Source organism: Durio zibethinus, chromosome 22 (assembly GCF_047325235.1).
Source record: "Durio zibethinus cultivar Kanyao isolate XHJ-2024 chromosome 22, ASM4732523v1, whole genome shotgun sequence".
Taxonomy (NCBI): Eukaryota; Viridiplantae; Streptophyta; class Magnoliopsida; order Malvales; family Malvaceae; genus Durio; species Durio zibethinus.
The window spans coordinates 5,527,439-5,553,505 of record NC_143183.1 but is presented as its reverse complement, the minus strand read 5'-3'; the positions used below and the strand labels follow the sequence as shown (position 1 = coordinate 5,553,505).

The window sequence follows — 26,067 nt, the reverse complement described above, 5'->3', positions numbered from 1 at the left end:
AGCAATTGATAAAAGATTTACTAAAGTTCAACTTTAGATTTATATAGTTTAAACTTATCAAGTACTTGATTTTTGGAATATAATAGATTAACTTAATAATATCTAGTACAATCTTCTATAAATATGACAAAATATTTCTTTTCAAATAATGTAGGGGTGCTATGCATATCACAAACATCATTGTGAATTAACTCAATTAACTGTATTTATTTTAACCTTAGGAAAATGATTTATGGTAAGCTTAGTCAACATGTATGTATTATATTTATTAATATCTTGATTAAATTCAGGAATTAACAGAAACTTACTCATATCATATAATTTTTTATAATTTAAATAACCTAATCTATAATACCATAAATATGAAGATTCAACCATGTAAGTAGAAACAATATTCTTATTTTTATTAATAATATGGAGTTTAGACATTCTCTCATACATATATCATTTCCCAACAAAAATTCAAAATAAATTTATCTGTCTCAAATACAAGTTTAAAACTAAACTTATTCAACAAACTTTTAGACACTAAGTTTTTTCTAGCTTTTAGTACATAATAAACATCATTCAAAGTTAGAGTCTTTTTCAAAAGTGAATTTAAAGTCAATAGTTCATTTGCCTTTGATTGTTGTTGTAGAAGAATTTTTCATGTAGAGGACACTTCCATATTCACTTGGTTTAAATGTTGTGAACATGCTTTTGTTCTTACACACATGTTTTGTTGCCTCATAAACTACCCATCAAGATTCATCATTTTTAAACATGTTGATATAAAAAATCATGGCAATAAAATTTTCATAAATATCTTCTTTTGAGGAATCATTTTTCTTTTATAACAACTAATATTCTTTTTTGAAATATCTTGGCTTACTACAATAGTAACCTGAGCTTTTCTTATTCTTTTTGAATTTAGGCTCATTAGTAATTTGCTTGAACTTGAACTTTTTTTTGTCAAGCTTTGTAATTTGTATTTCCTCCAAAACATGAACTTTGGCATCACCAGAACTGAAATTATGTTCTTGCTTTCTGTATTGTTTTTTAATTCGAAGATGATTAGCCAAAGCCTAAAGAGTGATTTTTTGTTTGTTTATGTTTCAAAATTCTTTTTGAAGTTTTTCCATAATGAAGGAAGTTTGCTTATTATAAAGGACACAATAATTGTTTCATGCATGCTTATATTATATTGTTTAAATTGATTAAGCATTACTTCAATTTTATGCAATCGTTTAATCATAGAACGTTTATCAACCATATGATAATTATTGAAAAGATTAACGAGAAATTTTTTACTTATTGCATTCTCAATCATATACCTAGTCTATAATTTATCCCATAGCCCTTTTATAGTAACCTCGTTTTGGTATGTATCAAACAAGTTATCGGACAGATCATTCAGAATATGACCTTTACATATGTAGTCTGTATTATCACATTTTTATCTTTCTCTTGTTGCAATAACATATTCTTCTATTTTATTTTCTTCTAGCTTGGGAGTAATCAGAACATATACAACCTTCAAGGTTGAAAGCAAAAAATGCATCTTTTTTTATTTTCTTAAAAAATTACAAACATAAAAATAATCCAATTTGACAAAACTAAACGCCAATTCCCTGAGCGTTCTTCAATAGCCATTGTTGAATCGAATAAAACATTAAAATTATTAGAGCAAACACTGAAATCTAGAATTACTGCTTCTAGTAAATCTAAAATTTTGAGGAAAGACTCTAACGCGTGTAACGGTACCACTTTCCTTATGGTTTTATTTTTTCTCACTATATTATTTACTTAGTAAGTGTACAAAAAAGTTGTAGGCAATAAACCTTAAAGATATAATGAAGCCCAATAACTGATTACATTTTGCACTGATAAAATTAGTCCACCGAGCACTCACTAGTGTATCACAAGATTGTTGAACTTTTATAAAGGTTTTTTGTAGTAAAACTTTTATAAAAGAAATCTAAAGTTTGAAGAAAGAATGAGAGTTTTAAGAATTGTTTTTGTGTATATTTTAGAAAACCAGAGGAATCTTTTATAAACAATTAAGTGTCATTTCCTATAAACATGATTGTCTCTTTTAAATAAACAAAAATTATCTTTTTTGAATAGTTAAAACTATTCATTTTGAACAAACTTATCTGTTTATTTTAAATAGACTTAGTTATCTATTTTTATTTTTTTTTTCAAATGTGGGATTATTTCTTATATTTTATTTTGAAAATTTAGAACAACACACACACACATACATACATACATACATTTATATTTCTCTATCTTAAATCATCAATTCTCCTCTTTCATGCATAAAGCATGCTATTATGTATTAACTTAATTTATGTATTACATTTTTTTGTTTAAAATTTAGATATTTTCTTTAAAATTATTTATGATGAAAACATAGCAAGTAACCTTGTGGTGATGATATGATTGCTTCTCAAATGTCGTTTTCATGTTGTAGCTTAAAGTAAGTTTGACACCATTGTATATTTATCACAAATTTAGGTGTCATTAAATTATCATTTAGAAGTCATTAGCCTATCAATTGCTATGTCTTTGAATGTAATAGTTAATATGTAGCTGATGAATGTGTTAACAATGACGTATAGTTTTTAGATTTTGATATTAAAGGTTCTAAAGCTACTGATGGATTTTGATAAGCCTTTCATCAATCTATAACTAAAGACTAAATGGCTTTTGAAATTACAAAAATTAGTAATAAATTGCAAATGTTGTAATAGGGCTTTGGAAATGTAAAAAATGTAACCATGCTAAATGTTATTTTGTGCTTAAGGATGGTATGTTTCAATGTCTTCTGAATAGAGCTTATGGTAAAAAAGAGAACTAGTTGGAGAAATTAAAAAACTTTACCAGTCATTAATATAACTATATTGAATGAGAATCTAACAAAATGATGATTAGTTATTCTTTTTAAGATATTATTATAATAATGGTTCATAATGGAAATGATAACAATAAAAAGATTGATGAAAATGATAACAGTTTACATTTTGTTATGATTTCATTTCTTTTAAAATGCGTTGATTGGGATAGACATCCCCATACATGAGAATAATAGGGTAGTTAGTGACTATAATATTTCAGACATTAGAAACGGTGATGAAATTCCTTTTGATAATGATTCTTTTGAAGTTAGAAACCATTGATTGTCGATTTTTAAAAGTGAATTTCAAATATTCTTTTTCATTAGTTTGGCTATTGAACTCACATTTGCATTAAATAAGTCATGAATTCTGAATTATCTGAGTGAGACTTTCGTTAATTGAGGGATGCCAGATACTACCACTACCATTTTGGTTCATCTTATTTATTTTACGAAGTGCTTGACAAATATGATGACAACTCACTTTCCTATAACTGCAAGTTGTATATAATTGAAGTTGCTCACAATGGTTTCTCATTAGAACTTGGATTAAGATCATATGCACTAGTGATTTCTGGATGATCACTACTAAAAATTGACCTATTTACATTTTAATATTTTAATTTTATTCCATGAGAGTTTTGTTCTGTATAACTCTTTAAAAGCCATTGAGAAATTAGTTGTTCAATGAATTGGTTCATAAGTTTAATAAATCAAGTCTTCATTGAATAAAAAGCTTTTCATGAGTGATGGGTAGATGTACCTTACCTTTTTTATTTTTATAGGTATCTTTGTTACACTTAGTTTCTGCATTCTTGTAGGCTGTTCATGTAAAACATGACAAAAAAATAAACCATCCCTCAAATGGTGTTTCAATTATGGTTGGCCTTAGAACAACTTTTACTGATGAAGAATCATATCTAAGAAGGCTATTCCATTTTGAAGATAATGATAATACACCTCAACCTCAAAACGTTTCTTATATTTACACACTAAATACATAGTCAACATAGTAGACCTCTTTATCCTTGAGTCAAATCACTATGAATGATAGGGGTTACCAAACCAAATAGGTAGTGCCAGAAATTTGTTTGTTGTTGGTGTGAAAATAAATGCATATGCATGTGTTTTCTACAACCTTTAATCAAATTTGTTGATAGTATTAGGCAAAAAATCCCAATCAATTGAATATTTACGCTAGTGGAAGCGAAATTAAAAAAATCAAATAATCACACAAGAAATAATATAACATGGTTCAGTTCAATTAGTTTACATTCACAAATGAGAAAAAAGATCTATTAGTTATAGAGAATTACAAACAAACAAATCATATCAATTCGTACTTACAATCAATACCCATATACCCTTTTTTTTTCTAGTCCTATGAAATATTCTCAATCCAAATAAACACATATCCATGTGCATCTATACTTATGTGAACCATTTCAATCTTCTCTAATTCATCTAAACAAAAATAATCATTATACTTATGTGGACCATTTCAGTTTCATTATTTTACACACAAACATTCAAATATACGTATCCATAAAGACACTCTCAATCTTCTCTACCCAATAAAACCTTATAATTCTCTTACATTTTTTTTTCATATCTAACTCTATGAGACTTTACTTATTTATAAGTATATTAATTTGTTTATTAAGAATTCTTTTTCTATAGGCTTTATTGTTCATCAAACAATATCTAATCACTCCTTTTTGAAATAAATCTCTATTCAGATCTCTAATAGGATTTAAGTCAATCCTAATAGATAGAGCTATTCTCGAAATGGGTATTTGAAGATTTAATCTCTCAACATGACTTTTATAACTTTGGTACAAACTAGAAATGATATTTCTTACATTTAAAACTTCTTCGAGCTATTTTAAGAGCTCCTTAGCTATCTTTTTGTAGCATTTGGAAGCTTGTGAATAATGAGATTTGGGGTTTCTTTTTATTTTTTTTGTCATAGCATTTAGGTCCAAGAATTAGTTCATTAGACATCATATGAAGTTGTCATAAATCTTTTTTAAATATATGTGATTCGTCATTTAAGTTAATTTATCCATTATAAAAAAATCCTAAACTTAATTAAGGATCTTTAACAGAATTAGTTCTAATAACTAAACAGAATTGGATATGAGAATTCGATTATATGTAAAAAAATATTATAGCACCAAAAAATACCCATAAATTGATACCAATTAATTTTAAATTATCTTTTTAGCCTTAATTAATATGATCATAACTTTTTTCTATTTTTTTACTTTTATTAATTAATATTTAAATATTAAAAATATTTTAAAGTTTTATCCAATATTGTGGTCAAGCTCCTCAAAATACTTCTCATCTAAAAAATATTCAAATAACATTCTTGTTTATTCGAAAAGACTACATCATTAGATTTAATAAATATTTAATGAAATTGAGTTAATTTAAATAAACAAAATAAAATACACAATCCTATTCATAAAATACAATAATCAAAATATAAAATTTACTTCATACAATCATAATTTATCCAATAATTAGTCATTCAATTAAATCACCATAATTTATTCAAATTTTATTTCTTCAAATTAAAAATGAAAAAGAATTTTTATATCAAAACTAATTTTTAAATCTTCTTACACCTTAATCGAATTTTAAAAAAAAATTCTCATTATAAATTTTTGAAAAAAATTACACACCAATAATTTTCTTAAAATTCTATTATTGAAATTTTTTTTTTATATATCTCTAATTATTTTACAAATTAAATGAATAAAAAATTTTAAAATTAAAATAAATAACTTAATTAACATAAATTAACCAAATATAATAAAGGAAAAAAAACAACTTACCAAAAATTTAAGGATAATTAAATAATTTAAACTGCACAAAAATTTGATAAAAAAAAGTAGGATATGAAGAGAAAAAAAATATAGGGTCCGAAACGAATTAAACTATTTTTCACTTAAAAAATTGTGAGTAAAATCCCGGTTTTGCCCCCCGACCCCGCCTCAAATACGTTGTTCTCCCGATTCTTACCCTATCAACCCCATCTTCGCCGTCGGATACCAAATTTACAGGTAACGCCTCTTTCCTCTTTCAACGTCCTAAATTACAAGAAAGCTTTTTAATCTACAAATCTAAACTTTTTCTTATGTTTTCTTTCCTTTTCCTTCAGTTTCTTTATAAACCAACCAAAGTCCAACGGACCCCAAATATTATCAAACTATGAAAAATAAGATTTTAAATGATGCTTAATATCTAACTTTTCTTTTTTCTTTAGTTCCGAATTTGAGGTTTTACTTTACTAATTTGTTAGGTTTTCTTTCTAGGGTTGCATTAGTTTTAGTCAATTGGAATTTGAATATTTTTTAAGTCTGGAATTTGAGCTAGGTTTATTGGAGCACATTTGATGGATGCTTTTTTTTTTAATAACTGAAATTATTATTTTTTGTTGTTAAATTTGCTTTTAGCATCTGGGTTATTGCTAATTTTTCTAGAAATTTAGGTGTTTTGATTTGATGGCGGATCGAAGCTCAACTGCTTCAAAGCCTATATGGATGAAACAGGCGGAGGAGGCCAAACTGAAAAGTGAGGCTGAAAAAGCTGCTGCTGCTAAAGCAGCTTTCGAAGCCACATTTAAGGATGTCGATAAGAACCATAACAAGGATGTGGTGGCTGCTTCATCGGATAGTGAGTCTGAGGACACCAGTGACTTGGCGGACAAGCCAATTGGTCCTGTGGATCCTGCCAAATGCATGGCTGCGGGACCAGGAATAGCGGGTGGCACTGCCTGTGCAGCCTCCACGTTTATGGTGGTAACAAAGGATGCAGATGGGAGGAAAGTACAGAGTGGGGGTGCACAGATTAAGGTGAAGGTTTCGCCAGGTGTGGGTGTTGGGGGGTCGGAACAGGAGGGCATTGTAAAGGACATGGGAGATGGGACTTACACGGTGACTTATGTGGTGCCTAAGAGAGGGAACTATATGGTTAACATTGAGTGCAATGGGAAACCCATCATGGGTAGCCCTTTCCCGGTGTTCTTTAGTGCAGGTAACGTTGTTAAAGCTACGTCTTAAATTTTAACTGCATGTTTTGTTGTCACTTGTCATGCAAAATTTTGTACTATGTTTTTTTGGCCCTATTTGATTGTCTTATGTAATATGTGAATTTTTTAATGTTCAAATCTTTGGTGTAGCTTTGGCTTTTCATATGAAACTAAATTGTATATTATTTTTCTTGTTCTATGTGAAGAAGGCTTATGACTGGGAATGAGAAAAGTTCCCGATGTAACCTACATACACATAATTTTGCTTCACTGGCCATCTAAATTGCTGTTGAATTTCTGTTCTTACTTATTGTTGGTATGTTAGGCTTCATTTTTGGGCATTGTTCTTGGCTGCAGTCTAGTGCTTATGGTGTAGATGTTGAATTTTTTGTCATGCAGGTTCTTCTACTGGAGGGCTACTAGGGGTGGCTCCTGCATCCACATATCCAAATCTAGTAAACCAGACCATGCCCAACATGCCAAACTACACAGGATCTGTTTCTGGAGCTTTCCCTGGCTTATTGGGAATGATCCCAGGCATTGTTTCCGGTGCTTCGGGTGGTGCTATTTTACCGGGAATGGGGGCATCTCTTGGGGAAGTTTGTCGAGAATACCTCAATGGCCGTTGTGCTAAAACTGATTGCAAATTGAACCATCCTCCTCACAATTTGCTGATGACTGCTTTGGCTGCAACAACCAGCATGGGTACTCTCAGTCAGGTTCCTATGGCACCTTCTGCTGCTGCGATGGCTGCAGCTCAGGCTATTGTTGCTGCTCAGGCCCTTCAAGCTCATGCTGCTCAAGTGCAAGCACAAGCTCAGTCAACCAAAGATTCAGCTGGTATTCTTTACACTATCTTGTTGTCCCCTCTCCTTTTTTCTTTAATTTATTTTCTAAGTTCTATTTATTTTATTGTTATTTCCTTTTTAGTCAAGGGCCCAACCTAACAGTTGTCTGCTTCTTGTCAGATTCTCCTGACAAAGCTGGGAAGGCTGATGCTTTGAAAAAAACCCTACAAGTTAGCAATCTTAGCCCGCTTCTCACTGCAGAGCAGTTGAAGCAGCTTTTTAGCTTCTGTGGTACAGTTGTTGAGTGTACAATCACTGATTCAAAGCATTTTGCTTACATAGAATATTCAAAACCTGAGGAAGCAACAGCTGCTTTGGCATTGAACAATATGGATATTGGTGGTCGACCATTAAATGTGGAGATGGCCAAAGCGCTTCCTCAGAAACCAGCTATTTCATCATTGACTTCTTCATCTCTGCCTATGATGATGCAGCAAGCTGTTGCCATGCAACAGATGCAATTTCAACAGGCTTTGCTTATGCAACAAACCTTGACTGCTCAGCAGGCAGCTAACCGAGCTGCAAGCATGAAGTCTGCAACAGAGTTAGCCGCAGCAAGAGCTGCAGAAATAAGTAAGAAGCTGAAAGCTGATGGACTTGTTACCGAAGAGAAGGAAACTAACAGTAAATCTAGGTATATCTCCTCATCAGGTCAAGTTAATTTCCTTTCATACATGTATTGTTTCTTAAGGCTTATTGTTAAAGAATGGACATGTGTTCTCCTTTACTTTCCCTTAAAAGCTGTTATTATTAGCCTACATATGATTTGCAAGCAGAGCTTCATGGTTTGGTATGATATGCAGAACATCTATGTTTGGTCCTTTAGATTTATGGGGATAGGATAGACTGCTGCAACATTGTTTTTCAATAGATAATGATTATGATGTGCTATTTAATCATGAGCAGAACAGTATAACAGCTATCTATTTGTAACGATTCTCTCATGTCAAATCTTGCTTTTTTCTTTCCAGATGATATTTTAACTTATTGAGAACCAATGCAGATCAAAGTGTTCCCTTGTTTGTCTGTCTGTTTGACTTCAAATTTCCTTAAAAATAAATCAGAGTTCTGCTAATTCATAACTCCTGTTTATAGGTCACCATCAACTCCTCGTGCAAGGTCAAGATCCAAATCAAAATCACCCATTAGTTATCGGAGAAGATCAAGATCAAAGTCTAGGTCACCTATCAGTTATCGGCGAAGGTCAAGGTCCAAGTCAAGGTCACCAATAAGTTATAGGCGAAGAAGGAGGTCTCGCTCTTATTCACCTCTGCCTCGTTTCCGGCGAGAGCGTAGGTCCAGGTCACCTGTGCGATCTCATCATCGTTCAAGGTATGATAGTGAACGGCGTTCATATAGAGATAGGGATGACAGTGACAGGAGTAGGAGACGAGATCTGGAGAGATCACGCGATCATCATTCATCTATTTCAAGGAGAAATAGGAGTAGGAGTGCTAGTCCTCGAACAAGAAAATCACCTGTGGATTCAGACTCCCCAAAACATAGCAGAGAAAGTTCACCAAAGGTAAGGAAATCATCCCATCCTGGTTCAAGATCACCAAGGCATCATAGAAGAAGTAGGTCATCCCCAAAGAATGGTGATGAAAGAAAATTGAAACACAGAAAACGCTCTAGGTCAAAATCTGTTGATTCTGATAACATAAAGGATGAAATCCCAGATGAAAAATCAAAGCAACGTGGCAGAAGGCGACCCAGGTCATTATCTTCAGAAGGTAAGGATCAAGTAAGAAGCAGATCTTCTGCAAGTTCAGATGAAAACAAATCAAAACATAGAAGGCAGTCCAGATCTGTTTCTGTGGAAGGCAAGGTTCACTGCAACAGTAAAATTGATGAAAGGAGAAAAGATGACTCAAGACATAGTGATAGAAGGCGGTCCCGGTCAGGATCTGCCGAAGGTAGGCATTACACCAAAGAGAAGAGTGATAGAAGTAGAGATAAGAAGTCTAAGCATCGAGATAGAAGGCGGTCAAGGTCAAGATCTGCTGATGTTAAGCATCACAGAGGAAGCAAGCTGTCCCCCAGAAATTCAGATGAAAATAGATCAAAACTCCAATGGCGCTCCAGGTCAAAGTCTACTGATGGCAAGTATCGTTCCACTGATAAAATAGATGACAGATCAAAACGTCGTGACAAAAAGCATTTATTATCTTCCGAAGGTAGGCCTCCTAGAGGAAGCAGATCTTCTCCAAGAAGTTCTGAAGACAACGATTCAAGACACAGAAGGCGTTCTAGGTCAAAGTCAACTGAAGGTAAGTGTTATTTGGATCATGACAATAAAAGTTCACCACATTTTGGCCAAAAAATAGGAAAGACTGGAGATGATAGTGGGCTGCTTACTTCCATTGTGAATGATTTAAAAAATACAGGGGATGATGGAATGTTGGTTTCAAAAGAGGAGGCTTATGACTCCAAAGTTTCAATGAATGGTGACCAGGAATTGAAGAGCAAATACTTATCAAGGTTTGGCAGTGATGAAGGACTCTCACCAAATAGCAGATTGGATGCAGATGAACAGAACAAACCTGAAAGATCAAATAGTAAGCAGTGGCTTGACAGTAATGGTAATATCGCCTATTCGTCAAAAATGAAATTATAATAATAGAATTGTACAGTTGGTTACTAATTGTAACTTCTATATGTTTTCCTTTTCAGGATCAGATCATTCCATTTCTCCTCAGCAGAAATGAGCTGTGGGCTTTATGTGGAACTGGACCTTGGGGGATTTTTGCGACCAAAAGCTGTTCCAAGCTGTCTGACTTCTGAGTCTCCAATTTAAGCTTGGTTCAGTTCAAGCTTGTTCGGATATAAACAACTTATTTAGAGTTTAATGAGCTTCTGGCTCCTAAATGAACAGCAGTTCACTTAAGAGATTGCTTAGTGTTTCTTTTGGTGTTTGGATTTTTCAGCCGTCTATTGGTTCTTCATAAATGTATGCCCTTTGTGCTCTTTTATCCTTTGCAGGCATGTGGAACAGATTGGAATTGAAGTCTCTGAGCTGACATTAACAATGGATAAAGTATTTCAAGCCATGTTCTGCTTTCTACTTCAATCAACCATGCAATGTTTGTAGCAAGCTTCTTTTACTACTTGATGTATGTTGGACCATTATCTTTATTACTGAACAGTGAATTTATCAAGTGTTTATTTGAAAGTTTGCATCCTTGTTTAGATTTATTCCCTCTACCTCTGTATTTAATTATTTATGTTTGTGTATGTACTAGCAAGAGTGTGCATCTACATTAAGTCTTAGGTCGTCCTCTCAACAGTTGATTGCAGAACTGAGACTTGTTATATTGTAGTCTAGAAAATAAAAATGCTCAAAATTGAGAAGTTAGATCTTACTGTAGTGCACTGTTTACTGAGTTTGTCTGTGATCTACCTTGTTTACTTCTGGTCTATATATTTTTCCACAGTCACCCTTGTCTTCTAGCAGTCTTGATGTCCTACAACTCTTGGCCTTTGATTGAGATGCTTGATCATAGGTTCCATTTTTATTTGCCTTTGATGGTCTGGATGGCCTGTTATATCCCACCTTATGCAGGTTATGTACTTGGTCTTCCTCTTGGAGCTGTCAGTGATCAGTTTGGAGGGTTGATTTTTACTTGATCTATGTGAAGGTATGCAGTCGGTTTGTAGCAGAGAGCTTATGCTATAAATTTTCTGTTAACATTTTTGAAATTTCTTTAGTGTTGATTGCTATAAATGTGGATGAATGCATTTCTCTGCTGCTGTCTGCAATACTTTATAACTTTTCTCCAATGTATTATAAAGCTGGTTCTTTACTCTTGTTCCATCTTTTTCACTTGCCCCGTATTGTTTTCTTTTTCTTTTTTTTTTTCTATTTGTTTTTCCCCTTTTCCAAGGAAAGTTCTTGGACAAAGCTACTTTAAGGTCCTGCATAACCAGATATCGCCAGGATGAATAGCGTCTCTATTTGAGCCCCATAGCTGATTGGTTGATCACTTAACTTAATTTCATGGTTTTCACAGGTAATCTTCCATGACACTGCTTGGCTGAGTTCTGTTTACGGTAGTAATTAGTAAGTTAGATTTGCTTGCATTTGTGCCCTAGATGTTAAATCTTTGGGTGTAGTGACTTGATTCTGGTTGATCACCAAAATTCTGTTGATCAACAGAAGCAATTGGAAACCTTTAAATTCTGCTTTGTCACGTGGTTCACTCCTGGAAAACTTCATCTAAAGATTTTCAGGTTTTCCCATTTTGGAATTTTAGACATTATTTGGTCTTTTCGTTGGGGCTAGGTTGGAGTCAAGAGTGAATTTTGTTTTAATCATTTGGAATTGGTAAGCAGTTCATTATGTGTCAACTTTGAAGACTAGATGCATTTGTTCTATTATTGATTGCATATGCATTTGCACTAGAGTAGAACTGTAACATTGTGATGTTAGTGTCTAGAACTTACTTAATTTTTTTTCCTCTTCCATCTTTTTTTTTTTTCCTCTTTTTCCAGGTCTTTTCCTTGCCCCCCCCCCCCCCCCCCCCCCTTTTTTTATTTTTTGTTTCTTTTTTAGGACGAGGAACGTATATGGTGGTGTAAGAGCTCAGCCTTGGTCTCAAACACTCTGGAAAAGTTGAGTGGCATGAAGCGGATTTCAAAATGTTCTTTCATTTACAATAATCCCCTCCCAACCCCAACCCCAATCCCACCCCATCTCTCTATCTCTCTCACTCGTTTCCCCCATTGCTGTAGTTTTGTTCTGTTTCTCTCGCAATTTTTTGCCAAATCTTCACTCCTTGGCGGCAAATAAGCTACTGGTTGCCAGGATTGACTGGTCTAACAAAGGGAATAGGTGATGAGCTAAGAACATTTTGATGTCTAGCTGTAGTTTCTTATTACTTTCTGCCACCTTCTAATTTAAATAGAAGCAGGAGTCAATATTTGCATAGAAATCCATCACCCTCTTACCCTACATTTGTCATGAAATTTATCGTCTCTATTGAATTTACCTTCAATCTCTCGGTATTTTGAAAATAAAAATATAATTGGACACGTCTTAGGACGGCAATAGTTGATACTAATGATAATTTGTGCACACACACATATATTTATATATATATGAAAATGTGAGGGATATGAGCGATTTTGGGTATCATGATATGAAAATAACAAGAATAATTTTCATGAAAAGAGATTGATAAGGATGAAGAATGAGGTCAATTATTTTATTCAATGTATTTGGTAGGATGTAGGTTTTATGAAACATTTTATAGTGAAATTCTTTGTGAAAATATGGTTTTTAATTAAAATCACGATAAAGCATGCAAAAATGCAGAAACAAAGTCCAGATTATTTCTGATGGCGTTTTCGTTGCTTCAAATGGTAGTATAATATAGTGTAATGTAGCTAAAAACGACGTCGCATGTGGTGGATTATTTAAGTAGTTAATGTTGCCTCTTGTTTTAATTTTGTATCCCACAGAAGTTTTTTTTTTTTTTTTTTGGCGGCGGATTTGCTCATTATCTTTTTGTTTTTGTTTTTTTTTGTTTTTTAATAAAAAGTTTAAGTAGGTTTTGTACGGTTAATAGATGACAATTTCATGTTGCGTAGTTCAAGATATATACTAGTTCATTTCAAGAAGCAGAGTTGGGATAAAGATAGTAAAAAATAATCCACAAAATATTTTATTTTTTGTATAACGATAATTTAAAATAAAAATAAAAAAATATGGAAGACAGTTAATTAAGAGGGTAGAATAAGTGGAAAATTTTTTATGCTCTTCAAGTAATTTCTTTGAAGCAACAATTTGTTTAATAAAATACGTCCAATACGAGTCTACAACTAATTTAAAGTATGTTTTTCATCTCTTAAATTTATTGGCGAAATAAAACCCATAAATTCTTCTTTTTCTTTTTTTTTTTTCAAGGTTGAATTTGAAACTTTCATAATAAACAAAGGTTTTTCGAAAGCACTATTAATTTTTATTTAAAAAAAAAACTTAAATAAAATATATAAACAAATATATATAGGTAAACACACATTATTATGACAATATCTTGTAAAGATATTATCCTTTTTTTCTATTATTTTAAATTTAATGATAAGAGACATGAAAAGTTTGAAAACTTGATTAATATATATAATTAAATGTTTGTTTTAAATTATGAATTAATAGAATATAAAACATTAAAATTAGTGTCCTAACTTTTCATATTTTATTTTTTTAATAATACTAATATATTAAAAAAATTGATACTTATAAATATAGAAATTAATGCAATAAAATTTTATATTTTGTTTTCTTATTTAAGCAATTTTTATGAGGAAAATAAAAATATTTATTGTGTACAAAGTACAAACCTAACTAATATAAATGCAAAATTTTCATAATTTGCCATTTTGCCTACAAGTGATAAAATATATGATATATAAATGAACATTAAATTAATAATTACAAAATATTAGAATTAATATGACAATTTTCATATATATATATTTTTAATTAATTTATTGAACACATTTAATTGATAATTCATTAAAATTTTAATATTAATACATCATTAATAAATATATTTATTATATAATATATAAATTTTAATTTTAATAAGTTAGATTTTTTTAGTTCTAACAATTCATGTTATTGTATCATGTAAAATATTATGTTCGTATTATATTTTATATAAAAATTACGTGTTATAATTTATATCGACATAAAAATATAAAATATAATTTTTAATTTTAATAAATTTATTTATAATTTTTTAAAATTTTAAATCATTATTTTTATATTTTTATTTATATTATTTTTATATTATATTATTATATCATATTTTAAATTATTAGTCGTAGATTTTTTCTTCGAAATGATGTTGATACGGTACTTAGAGCAATGATAAATTTAAATAACCATAATAATTCTAAAATAATCTATTCAACATTTTTTGTGGTTATTATGAAGGGTCATTATCATTATATTATTATTATATATATTATTTATATATAGAAATGTATACTATTTTCAATATTTTTTAAAATCATTTTTACTAATTTTAAAATTTCATGTTCATAACCTTAAATAAAAAATAAAAAAATATAAATACTTGTCCTCAATCCCTCCAAACCTGTCCTTTTCCTTTCTCCCCCATAGCCCACACGTATCACTTTCCCTTCCCAATCTTCTTTTTCAATCCTTTCTACCCCTAACCACATGCCCAAAGAACCATTGAGCTGATGAATAAATATTAGTAATTGTTGCAGCGTATTGAAGATTTATTCTTGGCAAAAGAAAGGGATTATTAAGATGCGCTGCGGTTATGGATTGGCGACGGTACCGGGAAGCGACGCCCGCTTCTTTACACTGGACACTTCCTTCCTCCGGTTACGAAGAACCGTCAACCCGACCCGGATCCAATTCGGGTCTTTCAAAATCAAGGCCAAAATCGATGAAGCAAGGAAGGAGATGAGTTTCTATGAGTTGTTGGGGATACCTGAAACGGGTACTTTGCCGGAGATAAAGCAGGCGTATAAGCAGCTGGCGAGGAAGTACCACCCGGACGTGTCGCCCCCGGATCGGGTGGAGGAATATACGGAGTGGTTTATACGGGTCCAGGAGGCTTATGAGACTTTGTCTGATCCGAGGACGAGGGCGTTGTATGATAAGGACTTGGCTTTGGGGATTCATCTTGCTTTCTCTACTAGACGACGTTACCAATACGATGAGGTATACTGCTTTTCTTCGTAATTTTCATTTTTTTTTGGTAAGATTTAGCTTGTGTTTTTGGGATTATTTGGCATCTGGGTTATTTTGTTTTGGTTAATTGTTTTTCTTTTTACTTTTTTTATTTGGGAATTTTTGTACATATGAAGTGAAGATTCATTAACCCCTTTCTTCCCATTCCATAAATCAAATTTTAATCATTTGGATGTCTATGTGGGCGGCTGGATTCATGATTTTGGTAATTGGGAGAGTTCCCTAAGCCATGTAGAGTTGGGATTTGGTGGAAGTTTAGTTTTGTTTTGACTGTTGAAGAAAGCAAAAGTCAAAAACTGAAAAGGAAGTTCACATCTGTTTTCTTTTCTCTTTACTTGTGTTGGCTAAGTTCAGTGATGTACATGAAAAAACTTACTTCCATTCCTAGCAATCTGTTTGCCATGAGAGAAGGTTGCTCCTATGAAAATAATTAAATTAAGAAGAAAAAAAGGAAGGAAAAAATTGTGTCAACGAAGTTTCAAGTATATGTAAGAGAAGACAGAGTATCTCATCTTCTGTGATTTACTATGCTCTTTACTCTATAATCTTTTGATGGGTATATTTTATCTTAGAGTTTAAGACAGGTATGAGTAGCTTGCTGTCAGTGCAAGTTCTGTTTCCTTCTTGAATCCGTATTGATTAAGTTCCTAGTTCTAATCTGGAGTTTTTGTTTGCCCTTCAATATAGTGAAACTGGCTTTTGCTAGGCTTCGTTTCTTTGCGATGATAACAATGGCTAATTTGTCATGTTCAAACATTTCGTTACTTTGATGAAACTTCTTTGTAGTCATTGGTAATCAACTTTTTGTAGCTCCTCCCATACTTAATGAAATTGCCTGTGGTTATTAGGGGAAGAAAAAGACCTTGTTTGTTGCTTTCCCTTATAAATAGGATTGACCTGTTCTGATTTTATAATGCTAATAATGAAATCACTGGGTTTTATCTGGTCCCTTAATTATAACATGATAGTTCACTGATCTTAGCTTTTATCATGATCTTCTGAACTTTCTTCTACTTTTGGTTTGTTTTCTTTTTCCCATGAGAGTTACATCTCCTTTCAGTTTTCTGCCTCTAAAGATTTGACCTATAATGATAATAGTTTGTTTTGGGACTGTCAAATATGCATATTCTGTTTCGACATTCTTTTCTTTCTTTTATGGTTACTGGCTGGTTGATAGGATCAGTTTCGTTTGCTTTAAATTCTTACATTCTCTTTGCTACCAGGAACTAGAAGAGCGGAGCGAGTGGAGAAATCGATGGCAATCTCAGCTATCAGAACTGAAGAGAAGAAGCATGAACAGGGATGCTGGAGGAAATATGTCATGGGGGGCTCGAATGCGCAGGCAAAGGGATGAGTTTTCTAAAGAACAATAAGCCTCCCCCTCTTCCTCTGTGCATATGGTCTTTTGGCTAAGTTTTGGTTTTATCTTTTGTATGTATACATAATTCTGCCCCTTCATAGATGGCAATTGGGTTAGCATTGCTCAAAACAGAGTACTTTCAATGCTAATTCTAAAATCAAATGCCTCTACTCCACTGTCATTCATCCATATCAATCAAACTAACACTCGATATGTACATAAATTTGTTAGAATTTAACTTGCTTAAGTTAATTTTGCTTTGTTTTCATGAATTCTGTTCTTAAGGCGCTTGAATCTAGATCGTTAGGTATACTGGTAGGAAAAAGATGATCAATTTTGTTGCTGAACTAACCATTGTATCAATTAAGTTATAAATATTTTAATTTTGTATCAGTTGTTAGAACCTTTTGTCAACCATAGCCCCGATGATCATATACCCCATCACAAGGCAGATTGGCCTGGAAACAAGTCCTCGGTTCTCCATGCCAGGTATGGACTATGGATTTAGATCCACTCAAAAAGTAGAACAGAAGGGGAAAACCTATATACTACATTAGAGTATTGAAGAAAAAAAGAAGTGTTAATCGATGTTATTGCCAGTGATGCATAAAAACTCCTTTTCTCTACTCTTTTCATCACTGGCAATGGACGACTGGTGATTAAGAGTTCATTTGGGAAAGGGCTCTTTTCATAACTTTTGGTTGGATCCTGTAATTATGTGGTTGTGGTTGCTACTTCGTTTTCCTTTGTGCCGAAATGACATGGAGAGAAATGTATCTACTTCCAAAAAAAAAAATGGTAAAATCTGATAGAACTGCACTCATCTACAAAAACATTTGGTTCTTTGAAATCTTGTATAATTCCATAGCTTCGCTGCCTCTTTGATTGAATTGTAAGAAAAGATTGTGCTTTATCATTTTAAAGTTTGCTAAAAAAGTCAGTTTTCAATGTCTCTTGCTTCATTTAAAAAAAAATTCGGTGAAATTTTCACAATTGGCCTCCAATTTTGGTTTACACATAACAGTGGGTATAAGTCGGTTAGAATCAAATTGATTGATCGAAATGGATTGAATTTGATCCAAACGATAGAAATGAATTGCATTTGGTTCAAATGGCTTAATTTATTCATTACCGGCAAATATATTATAAATATAAATATATAAAAAATATTTTTATTTATATATTTTTAAAAGTAATAAATATAATATTAGTGATAAAATTATTAAGGGAATTTTATTGACAAAAATTATTACAAAATTATTATTTTAAAATTAATAATAATAAATGGTAAAAATTGTAATTTTTCAATTGAATGATGATTTTTTCGATTCAATTGTTTTTTATTTTTAAAAATAAGTAAATTGATTTGATTATTTTTGTAAACATAATCAATTAAATTGGTTTTTTATTTTTTTTTTAAAATCGAACATATCGACTGCTCTATCCTATCTATTATTGTTCGGAAATTATTTAGATGAAATTTTTTAAGTGATATTACGAAATTTTTAACTAAAACTATTAAATAAAAATTAAAAATAAAAGCTTAAATCAATAAATTAAAAAATCTCATCACATATATAAAATATTTAAAATCTGAAAAAATTTTAATAAATATTTTTAGATATATATTTTTAATAAAAATGTTGACAGAATTTTTATTATTAACTAAATGTCGATTATTTGACCAAATTGAGTGGTGTCATCAAGTCAAATATGCTCTTGAAGCTCAAAAATCTTGATGAGCTAGATCTTTCAAATAATAGTTTACTATCATTAAGCACTAGTGGCAATGATGTTAACTACTCCTCTCAGCTGGGTGTGGTGTTATTTTCTTCTTGTGGCATAACACAGTTCCCAAATTTCTTTCGAACATCAAAGTTGAAGGCTTTAGATCTTTCCAATAACAAGATTTCTGGTGGAATTTCCAAATGGGAAGCGGAAGGTGGGAACAATTGCTCATTTTGAACCTTTCTTACAACATTCTGACCACTTTGGAGCAATTTCCAGGAAAGAATCTTCAAGTTCTTGACCTTCATTCCAACTTGCTTCAAGGGCCAATTCTCTCAACTTGCTTGAATCCTCAAATTCCAAATCCACCACAATTTCCGGAATTATTCTTAATTTCAGAGAATAAATTTACTGGAAACATCCCTTCTTTGATTTGCAATTGGAGTTCGCTTATAGTTCTCGACTTGTCTAAAAATAGCTTGAGTGGAACTATTCCAGAATGTCTTGGAAATTTCAGCGGTTCTCTCAAGTTTATGAATTTGCAGATGAATAACTTCTATGGAAAAATCCCTGACACTTTTATGTATTATAATCAGTTGAGAAATCTTTTTCTCAATGACAATCAATTGGAAGGATCACTGCCGCGATCTTTGGCTAATTATAGTTCCTTGGAAGTTATAAATTTAGGGAACAACAAGTTGACTGATGCTTTTCCCCATTGGCTAGCTTCACTTACAAGGCTACAAGTTCTTATCCTGCGATTTAATGGATTGCATGGTTCGATGCCCAATTCCATAGCTTCATGTAACTTCTCTGCATTGCGGATAATTGATCTCTTCAGAAATGAGCTCACTGGCCCCTTGCCTACCAAATTATTCCAAAATTTGAGAGCAATGAGAGATGTACCAGAAGAGACATATACGGGGTCAAAATTTTTCTGGACTGGAAGAGATAGCTTTAGTTATGATGAGGACCCAACTTATGTGAATGTAACAACGAAAAGATCGGAGCTTAAGTTGGTGAAAACCTGGGCCATTTTCACAGCCATGGATTTTTCAAACAACCTATTCTGTGGACATATTCCTGAAGAACTTGGAGAACTTATTTCACTGCAAGTGCTTAACTTCTCCCACAATAACTTCACTGGTCCTATCCCACCATCTTTTGGAAATTTGGTAGCAATTGAATCATTAGATCTCTCATCAAACAAGCTCGGTGGTAGAATTCCTTCTCAGTTGATGACATTCCTGGAAGTGTTAGATCTTTCGGAAAACGATCTTGTCGGGCCAATCCCCAATGGGAAGCAATTTGATACATTTGAGAATGATTCTTATAGTGGTAACTTGGGATTGTGTGGCTTCCCACTGTCAAAGCAATGCGACAACCAGGAGGGACCAAAGCCACCGGGACCTATGTTTGTGACACATGAAGGTACTTCTGCAATACCCTTTATTTGGAAAGTTGCAATGATGGGCTATGGGTGTGGAGTGGTGTTAGGATTGAGCATAGGATACATTGTTTTCACAACCGGAAGACCCTGGTGGATTGTTAGAAAGATCGAGAGAGACTGGCGAAAGAATGTCACCAAGTGGATTCGTAGGAATGGAAAAAGAAAAGACGTGCACTACAACCAGCTGATCATGCCTAGGTGAGTATTTTTCTGATTCCCAAAAACAGATTCAATCTCCACTCAAAATGTAAGGGACACATACTTCAATCACTTACTCAAATGTTCGAGTACAATATATAAATTTTTTTTTCTTTTTGCAAGAGTAGCTAGAATTGTTCTCATTGCTGTTGTAATCCACAACTGATTCTTTTTTCTTGCCCTTCTTGTCAGACTGGTGCTTAAACTTAATCCAATGCACCATATTTCCATTAAGATCTGGGTACAGAAAAGCATGTATGTTCAGTTGGGTTCAACTTTCATGGAAGTGGTTCCAATTCTGAATGGTTGAACAACTTAAGGTAAGTATGATTCAGGGTGTTATCAGTTAGTGGATACCTTGCTTATATATTTACTTGTTTGAGCTCTGATAATAAGCGTCTTCATTTGTAAATTTCTGCATTTATGGGATTTTGTTATTATTATTGGAATAATTATTGAGTTAATTTCATGAAGTTCATTTTGTGTGAAAGGACGTCCAAAAAGTATTTCTTTCTGATACTATGTTATGATCTCGCTTTAGAAGAAGATGCACACGCTTACCTTTGTTAGTAGATTAAAGATAGGTTGATGGTAGTGATAGGTTTTGTCTGACGTGTTTTAAGGAGAAATTGCAAACATCTTCTAGCTTTGAAGGTTCTTGTAATTATGGTAGAATTTGAAAATTTGAGTTCAAAATAGGGGTGTTAATGGTATTTGGCATTTGTCCAGCAGTCTAATCTATGTCTATGCCATCTTATTTACTATGGATTCAACTTATTGATATCGCCGATGATGAATGCTATAGTGCCAAATTTTTAATTTTTGTAATTAAATTTAAATTTTAATAGTTTAAAACAAAAGCTTCAGTTTTTTTTTTTTTTTATTTTCCTGTTACTTAGAGTAAATTTAATTTAACAATTGTTAAATTTTTATTAAGAAAAAATATCAAATTTTAATTGAAGTATTTTATATAATTTTAATTATATAAAATATTTTATAGAATTTTTTTTATTATATAAAACATATTTTATTTATTATGAAATAAGATTTAATATCAAATATACGAGATAACTCTTATGAAATCAAGTTTGTAAGAACAGAACTTGCAATGTATATGCAATTAATATGTTAATTTTAAAATGATCAAGAGATAATCAAATTCATTAAAATCAAATTTGGAATGTTAAATCAAATTAATTTCATAATAATGATTATTACATTAATTTTAAATTAATTTTTTAAAAAATTTAAGTTAATAAGCAATATAAGATTACATAAGAATACATAGATATCATTTTATATTTTTATTTAAGGAATCCAAATCAATAAAATTATTTATTATTTATTTTTTGTAAATTTTAAACAACATTAACAATAGATACAAGCCAAGCTAATTAAAAAAAAAAAAAACTCGCACGCACACAAATACACAAAACAAAGTGCTAATACTTGCAGAAAATGTATAACTAACACATGCTAAAGTGTTAATAATTGCAGAAAATGTACAAATTTCTGCACTCATTCAAGTTCAGTTGGAAGTAAACCACTCCTTTGTAACTCAGTCTTGAGCTTCAATACTTGATCCTCTGGCAAAGTTATGGTGACCAGTTTGCCTTCATTCTCAGTGTTAGAACCTTTTGGGGGCCCTGGAAGAAATAAAACTGCTCCTTCATCACCAACACCTTGGATTGAATAATATGCAAACTTTGGTTTTTGTCCTTTTAATTCCAATTCATATAAATTGGCATCTTCCAGGTTCACAAATGTTAAATTTGTCCCATACATAATGTAATCTGTCACCCCATCATCTTTCTCCACAGCTGCTTCAATCTTGTTTCTTTCATCCAGGCCCTGATCATCAGCCATCAACAATGCTAACTTCTTCAAATCTGCTTCCATTACAGAGAAATCTGCCTTGATTGCACTTATAATTTGACTGTTGCTAAGAACATTATTGTCATAGTTGGGATATTTTCTACAAACTGTCACAATTTGTGGTTCAAATCCTTCTCTTACTTTGGCTATACATTGCCAAATAACAGCACAAACAGAGCTGAAAGGCGAAATTCGTTTGCGTCCATCTTCACCTAATATCTTTTCTTGTAAGCTCGATAGATGTAGTGTGCTCAAGTAGAAGGAAAAAGTTTCCATTTTGCAGTTATTGGCAGCTATCCACAGGTCTCCAACAGGGTTGACCTGCTTTGCAGAAAGTGGTTCTTTGACAAATTGGTTAGGGTCATGAGGTTTTTCAATCTTATTATCAAGTGACTTAGGGAGGGTGAGAGGCCCATTGGACTTAAGCCTAGCCATGTATCGGCCCCAATTGTTGATGAACTCAGAGGCTGAAAATGCATCTCCAAGGATATGAGCCCAACTCATCCCCAGTGAAATTCCTCCACATTTGAACCGAGTAACCTGCACCAGCAAAGCTCTAAAATTACTACCAAAGAAGGACAATAATAAGACAAACTAGAGTTTACAAGAACCAACTTGTCCTTACAATAGTGTGTAAACCGTTCGTAAATTTGTTTATTAATTTTAACAAATAATTATAAATAATATTTTAAAATTCGTTAATTAAATTAATAAATGAAAAATATAATAATATTAATTCATTTTCGATTAGTTTACATTCCTGTAAAGGAGCAGGGCACTCTTGTAGTGTCCCAAAAAGTAAATTATTGCAAAGATATTATCAGTCATTATCTTTACTACACTAGCCAGTTGACCTTTCCTCTTTCGGCTACTGGACAGTATAGGCGTTGACAAGTGGCATGCAAATAACAAGATTTTTACCATCTCGTTTTAACTTTTACCCGTACTTTTCAAGCCCACGGCCATTGGAAACTTGTAGTTGGTACATAAAGTTTACCTAGAAAGTGTACCAGAAAACTATTAGTGTTCAACAATAAATACCACTCAGATCGTACAATAATTTGTTCACCTATTAGTAAATTAGCTACAGTACGTACATAAATTGAATATGACTAAATTTTATTTTATTTGTGGTTTGTTTGAACACTAAAATATTACTCGAAATTATTTATTAAATTTAACAAATAGAAATCAATTTTGTTCATAAATTATTTATTAAATGTTTTATTTATTTACACTTTGAGTGTAAATTAATAATCTAATATTAATAAATTTTGTTTTGTTTTTAATTTATTCATTTAATTAATAAATATTAAAATGTTTTTCATGATTGCTTTTAAACTTTATAAACGAACAGAAATTAAGCTTATTCAAAAACTCTTTGCTAAATATTCTGTTAATTTACGTCTTTAACTATTGGTAATGCAAATAGGCACCTTGTCTTCGTGACAAAGACTAACCACAATGCTCCTTCTAGAGCTTAGACCATATCATTAATTTTGCATAAATAAATTTATTATTATTTATTTTTAAAAATTTTAAAAATTTAAATTTTATTTATTAATGAGATATTATATTATTTTTTACTGACAGTATAAAAAAGTGAAATTCTGTCGATATATGAAATATTAATGCTTGATATTAATTTGATACGGCCATTTATAGCATCATCACTGTCATACACATGCATCTCTTTGTCATTGTGAATCAGAGAACGAATTTTGCATTGTACTTTTTTTAAGCCATGCAAAGAGAAAAAAAAGGTAAAAAAAAAACCGAACCTTGAAGATTGGGCGACAGAAGAGAATATTGTATTACCTGTAAGTAGACTGAAGGAGAAAATGATAACTCTGGACCAATGGCACGATGGTAAACAAGTAGGTTGTGAAGAGAATCATCTCCAAGCTCTAGCCATTCATCGATTGTCTTATCGCAAACTCCTTCGACAAACCTTATCCCACAATCGTTGCACTTAATATAGGGCCGGCCTGACTCAGTTCTCCTGATCCGCCCACAAGTGATGTAATAGTCGTTGAGCCAGTAGAACATGGTTTCCTTCATTTGCCTGATGGTTAGCCCTTCCACTGCCTGGTCGGTAAAGAAGTAAACCCCTTTGAGGTAATGAAGTTTCATGGCTATGTCAAGGCCGCTAAGGTCATGAACCACATCTGAGCCAGTTACGCGGCCCGGGCCAACGGATGAGAGCCTGATGTTATAGACAAGATGTTCTTGTTCTGGTAAAACCATGCTTTGATGATTGAAAGTAGCAGAGTAAGAGATCATAAATGGGAAGAAATGAGCTAAAATTTTGTGAAAGGATTTGGATACATTGGTACTTTTGGACATGCTCTAAGGGGGGCCATATAAATTGGTTATAAAAGCAAAACCGGTGGGTGATTTAATGGGAACATTTATTTTAGTTCTTTTTTCATTGGTTTGTTGGATGTCAAGCGGTTGGCCACTTTGGCATTGCATTAAAAGTTCACCGCTTCGAAATGGATATGAACACCGCTTTGATGCACCAAATTAAGAGGTTTATTAAGGTTAGCCTTTGTCAAGATAAGGTGTTCATTTTCATATGCAAAGGGAGGTCCACGTCAATGGGTAGGGGACGGGAAATTCCATGTGCTGGGTTTCAGCACTTGCAAAAATACATCTCTTAAAAAGTTGGATAAATCATTTGAATTCAATTTTAAAATCAAAGTCAGACAATACCGTGACAATTATGATGGGTAAATAATTTTTATCATTTAAGTAAAAATATTTATTTTTGTTTTATATTCAAAAAAATATTAATAGTATGTGTAATAAATATATAATTTAAAAATATTTATCAAAGGCTATAATATAAGCTGATATGGTTAGAATTATTAGAGTTTGAGTTGATATGATACATAATTTAAAAAATTACTGTATAAATTGTATATTATTTAAAAGTTAAGAGTACAAAATATATATTTTATTTATTTAAGTATTAATTTATACATTTTTTCAAAATATAAGTATCAAAAGTACAATCAACACTTTGCAAAATTAATTAGTTATGGATTACGTTGAATATTTAATTCAATTACAGATGCATGTATTGATCCTTAAAATTTACTTAAATTAGAATTTTTAAAATTAAGAGATCATTTCAATTATATATATATATATATATTAAAAGAATAATTCATTTGATCGACTGCCAGTCGGCCTGTTTGAGGAATGTCCGCATCAATTTAATGTTATTATGACGTTCGACTTATAAGAAATTTTATAAAATAAAGTTTAAAAGAAATAAATAAAATTATTTAATATATGTAATTAACTAATGATGAGCACATATATCCTTTATTCAAAAACTTAAGGGATTAAGGTCAAATTCACTATTATATTATGATTCAATATTAAATTTTGTCATTAAATTTTAATTTATGGGGTTTTTTTCACTATACTAGTAATTTTGTTAATTTTTAACAAAATTATAAAGTTGTAATATTTCACGAAATGTTCCATTGATAAAAGTTATCGTTATAATTATAATTTTATTAATTTTTTTTATCAAAAATTAAAAATTTTAACGAAATGTTTCAACAACGCAAATCATAAATTTTTATCATTATACTTTTAATTTATTAATTTTAGAACAAAATATAACAAAATTAAAATATTTTATGAGTCACATCCAATTACTAGAAATGGCAAATTTTCATCAATTTTAATTATTTTATGTCAAAAATCAACAAAATTAAAAGTACAATGATAAACTTCAATCAGACTAAAATATGATGACAATAACGAATTTGATATTAATCCCAAACATTAAAGTTAATCAATTTCTTATTCAATTGAATTAATTATTAAAGGAACATTCAAAACACTTACACTAGCCATGAAAATATATTTATTGCTTGGTCAACTTCAAATTATCATTCATCAATGCACAACTTCCCAACTAGATACCAAACACCAATAATATC

The 26,067-nt window shown here is 31.6% G+C and overlaps 4 protein-coding genes and 1 pseudogene across 6 annotated transcripts; 4 read left to right on the top strand and 1 right to left on the bottom strand.

Annotated features, from left to right (window-relative positions):
• Window positions 1-5,914: 5,914 nt before the first annotated feature.
• LOC111307841 (uncharacterized) lies at window positions 5,915-10,954 on the top strand. 2 transcript variants are annotated; one of them, XM_022906129.2, is made up of 7 exons: window positions 5,915-5,949; window positions 6,378-6,922; window positions 7,317-7,757; window positions 7,886-8,399; window positions 8,861-10,035; window positions 10,153-10,347; window positions 10,439-10,954. In XM_022906129.2, the coding sequence occupies exons 2-7, from the start codon at window positions 6,391-6,393 to the stop codon at window positions 10,471-10,473; spliced, it is 2,892 nt and encodes a 963-aa protein (XP_022761864.2). In that variant the 5' UTR covers window positions 5,915-5,949; window positions 6,378-6,390; the 3' UTR covers window positions 10,474-10,954. The 2 variants fall into 2 exon arrangements, with proteins under 2 accessions (XP_022761864.2, XP_022761862.2); XM_022906127.2 differs by having other exon boundaries at window positions 8,861-10,347.
• On the top strand, window positions 10,486-11,900 carry LOC149512506 (uncharacterized; annotated as a pseudogene). The gene is made up of 4 exons (XR_016331902.1): window positions 10,486-10,536; window positions 10,665-10,882; window positions 11,328-11,403; window positions 11,650-11,900. The product of XR_016331902.1 is annotated as an uncharacterized LOC149512506 (transcript).
• LOC111307840 (chaperone protein dnaJ 20, chloroplastic-like) lies at window positions 11,665-17,106 on the top strand. The gene is made up of 3 exons (XM_022906126.2): window positions 11,665-11,775; window positions 15,002-15,464; window positions 16,718-17,106. Exons 2-3 carry the CDS (start codon window positions 15,045-15,047, stop codon window positions 16,865-16,867), a joined length of 570 nt encoding a protein of 189 aa, XP_022761861.2. The 5' UTR covers window positions 11,665-11,775; window positions 15,002-15,044; the 3' UTR covers window positions 16,868-17,106.
• Window positions 17,107-18,688: 1,582 nt separating this feature from the next.
• On the top strand, window positions 18,689-20,834 carry LOC111307057 (receptor-like protein 33). Its single transcript, XM_089751741.1, has 2 exons — window positions 18,689-20,230; window positions 20,423-20,834. The coding sequence occupies exons 1-2, from the start codon at window positions 18,783-18,785 to the stop codon at window positions 20,538-20,540; spliced, it is 1,566 nt and encodes a 521-aa protein (XP_089607867.1). The 5' UTR covers window positions 18,689-18,782; the 3' UTR covers window positions 20,541-20,834.
• Window positions 20,835-21,581: 747 nt separating this feature from the next.
• On the bottom strand, window positions 21,582-24,525 carry LOC111307285 (protein ECERIFERUM 26-like). The gene is made up of 2 exons (XM_022905303.2): window positions 23,924-24,525; window positions 21,582-22,645 (listed from the first exon to the last, which is right to left on the bottom strand). The coding sequence occupies exons 1-2, from the start codon at window positions 24,449-24,451 to the stop codon at window positions 21,749-21,751; spliced, it is 1,425 nt and encodes a 474-aa protein (XP_022761038.2). The 5' UTR covers window positions 24,452-24,525; the 3' UTR covers window positions 21,582-21,748.
• Between the last annotated feature and the right edge of the window lie 1,542 nt (window positions 24,526-26,067).

Coding starts and splice junctions, on each gene's coding strand:
- LOC111307841 (XM_022906127.2), top strand. CDS start 6,391: ATGGCGGATCGAAGCTCAACTGCTTCAAAGCCTATATGGATGAAACAG. Junction 8,400..8,860: donor GAAACTAACAGTAAATCTAG/GTATATCTCCTC, acceptor TCCTGTTTATAG/GTCACCATCAACTCCTCGTG. Junction 10,348..10,438: donor GCAGTGGCTTGACAGTAATG/GTAATATCGCCT, acceptor TTTCCTTTTCAG/GATCAGATCATTCCATTTCT.
- LOC111307840 (XM_022906126.2), top strand. CDS start 15,045: ATGCGCTGCGGTTATGGATTGGCGACGGTACCGGGAAGCGACGCCCGC. Junction 15,465..16,717: donor GACGTTACCAATACGATGAG/GTATACTGCTTT, acceptor CTTTGCTACCAG/GAACTAGAAGAGCGGAGCGA.
- LOC111307057 (XM_089751741.1), top strand. CDS start 18,783: ATGGGAAGCGGAAGGTGGGAACAATTGCTCATTTTGAACCTTTCTTAC. Junction 20,231..20,422: donor AACCAGCTGATCATGCCTAG/GTGAGTATTTTT, acceptor CCTTCTTGTCAG/ACTGGTGCTTAAACTTAATC.
- LOC111307285 (XM_022905303.2), bottom strand. CDS start 24,451: ATGTCCAAAAGTACCAATGTATCCAAATCCTTTCACAAAATTTTAGCT. Junction 22,646..23,923: donor CTCCTTCAGTCTACTTACAG/GTAATACAATAT, acceptor TTGCTGGTGCAG/GTTACTCGGTTCAAATGTGG.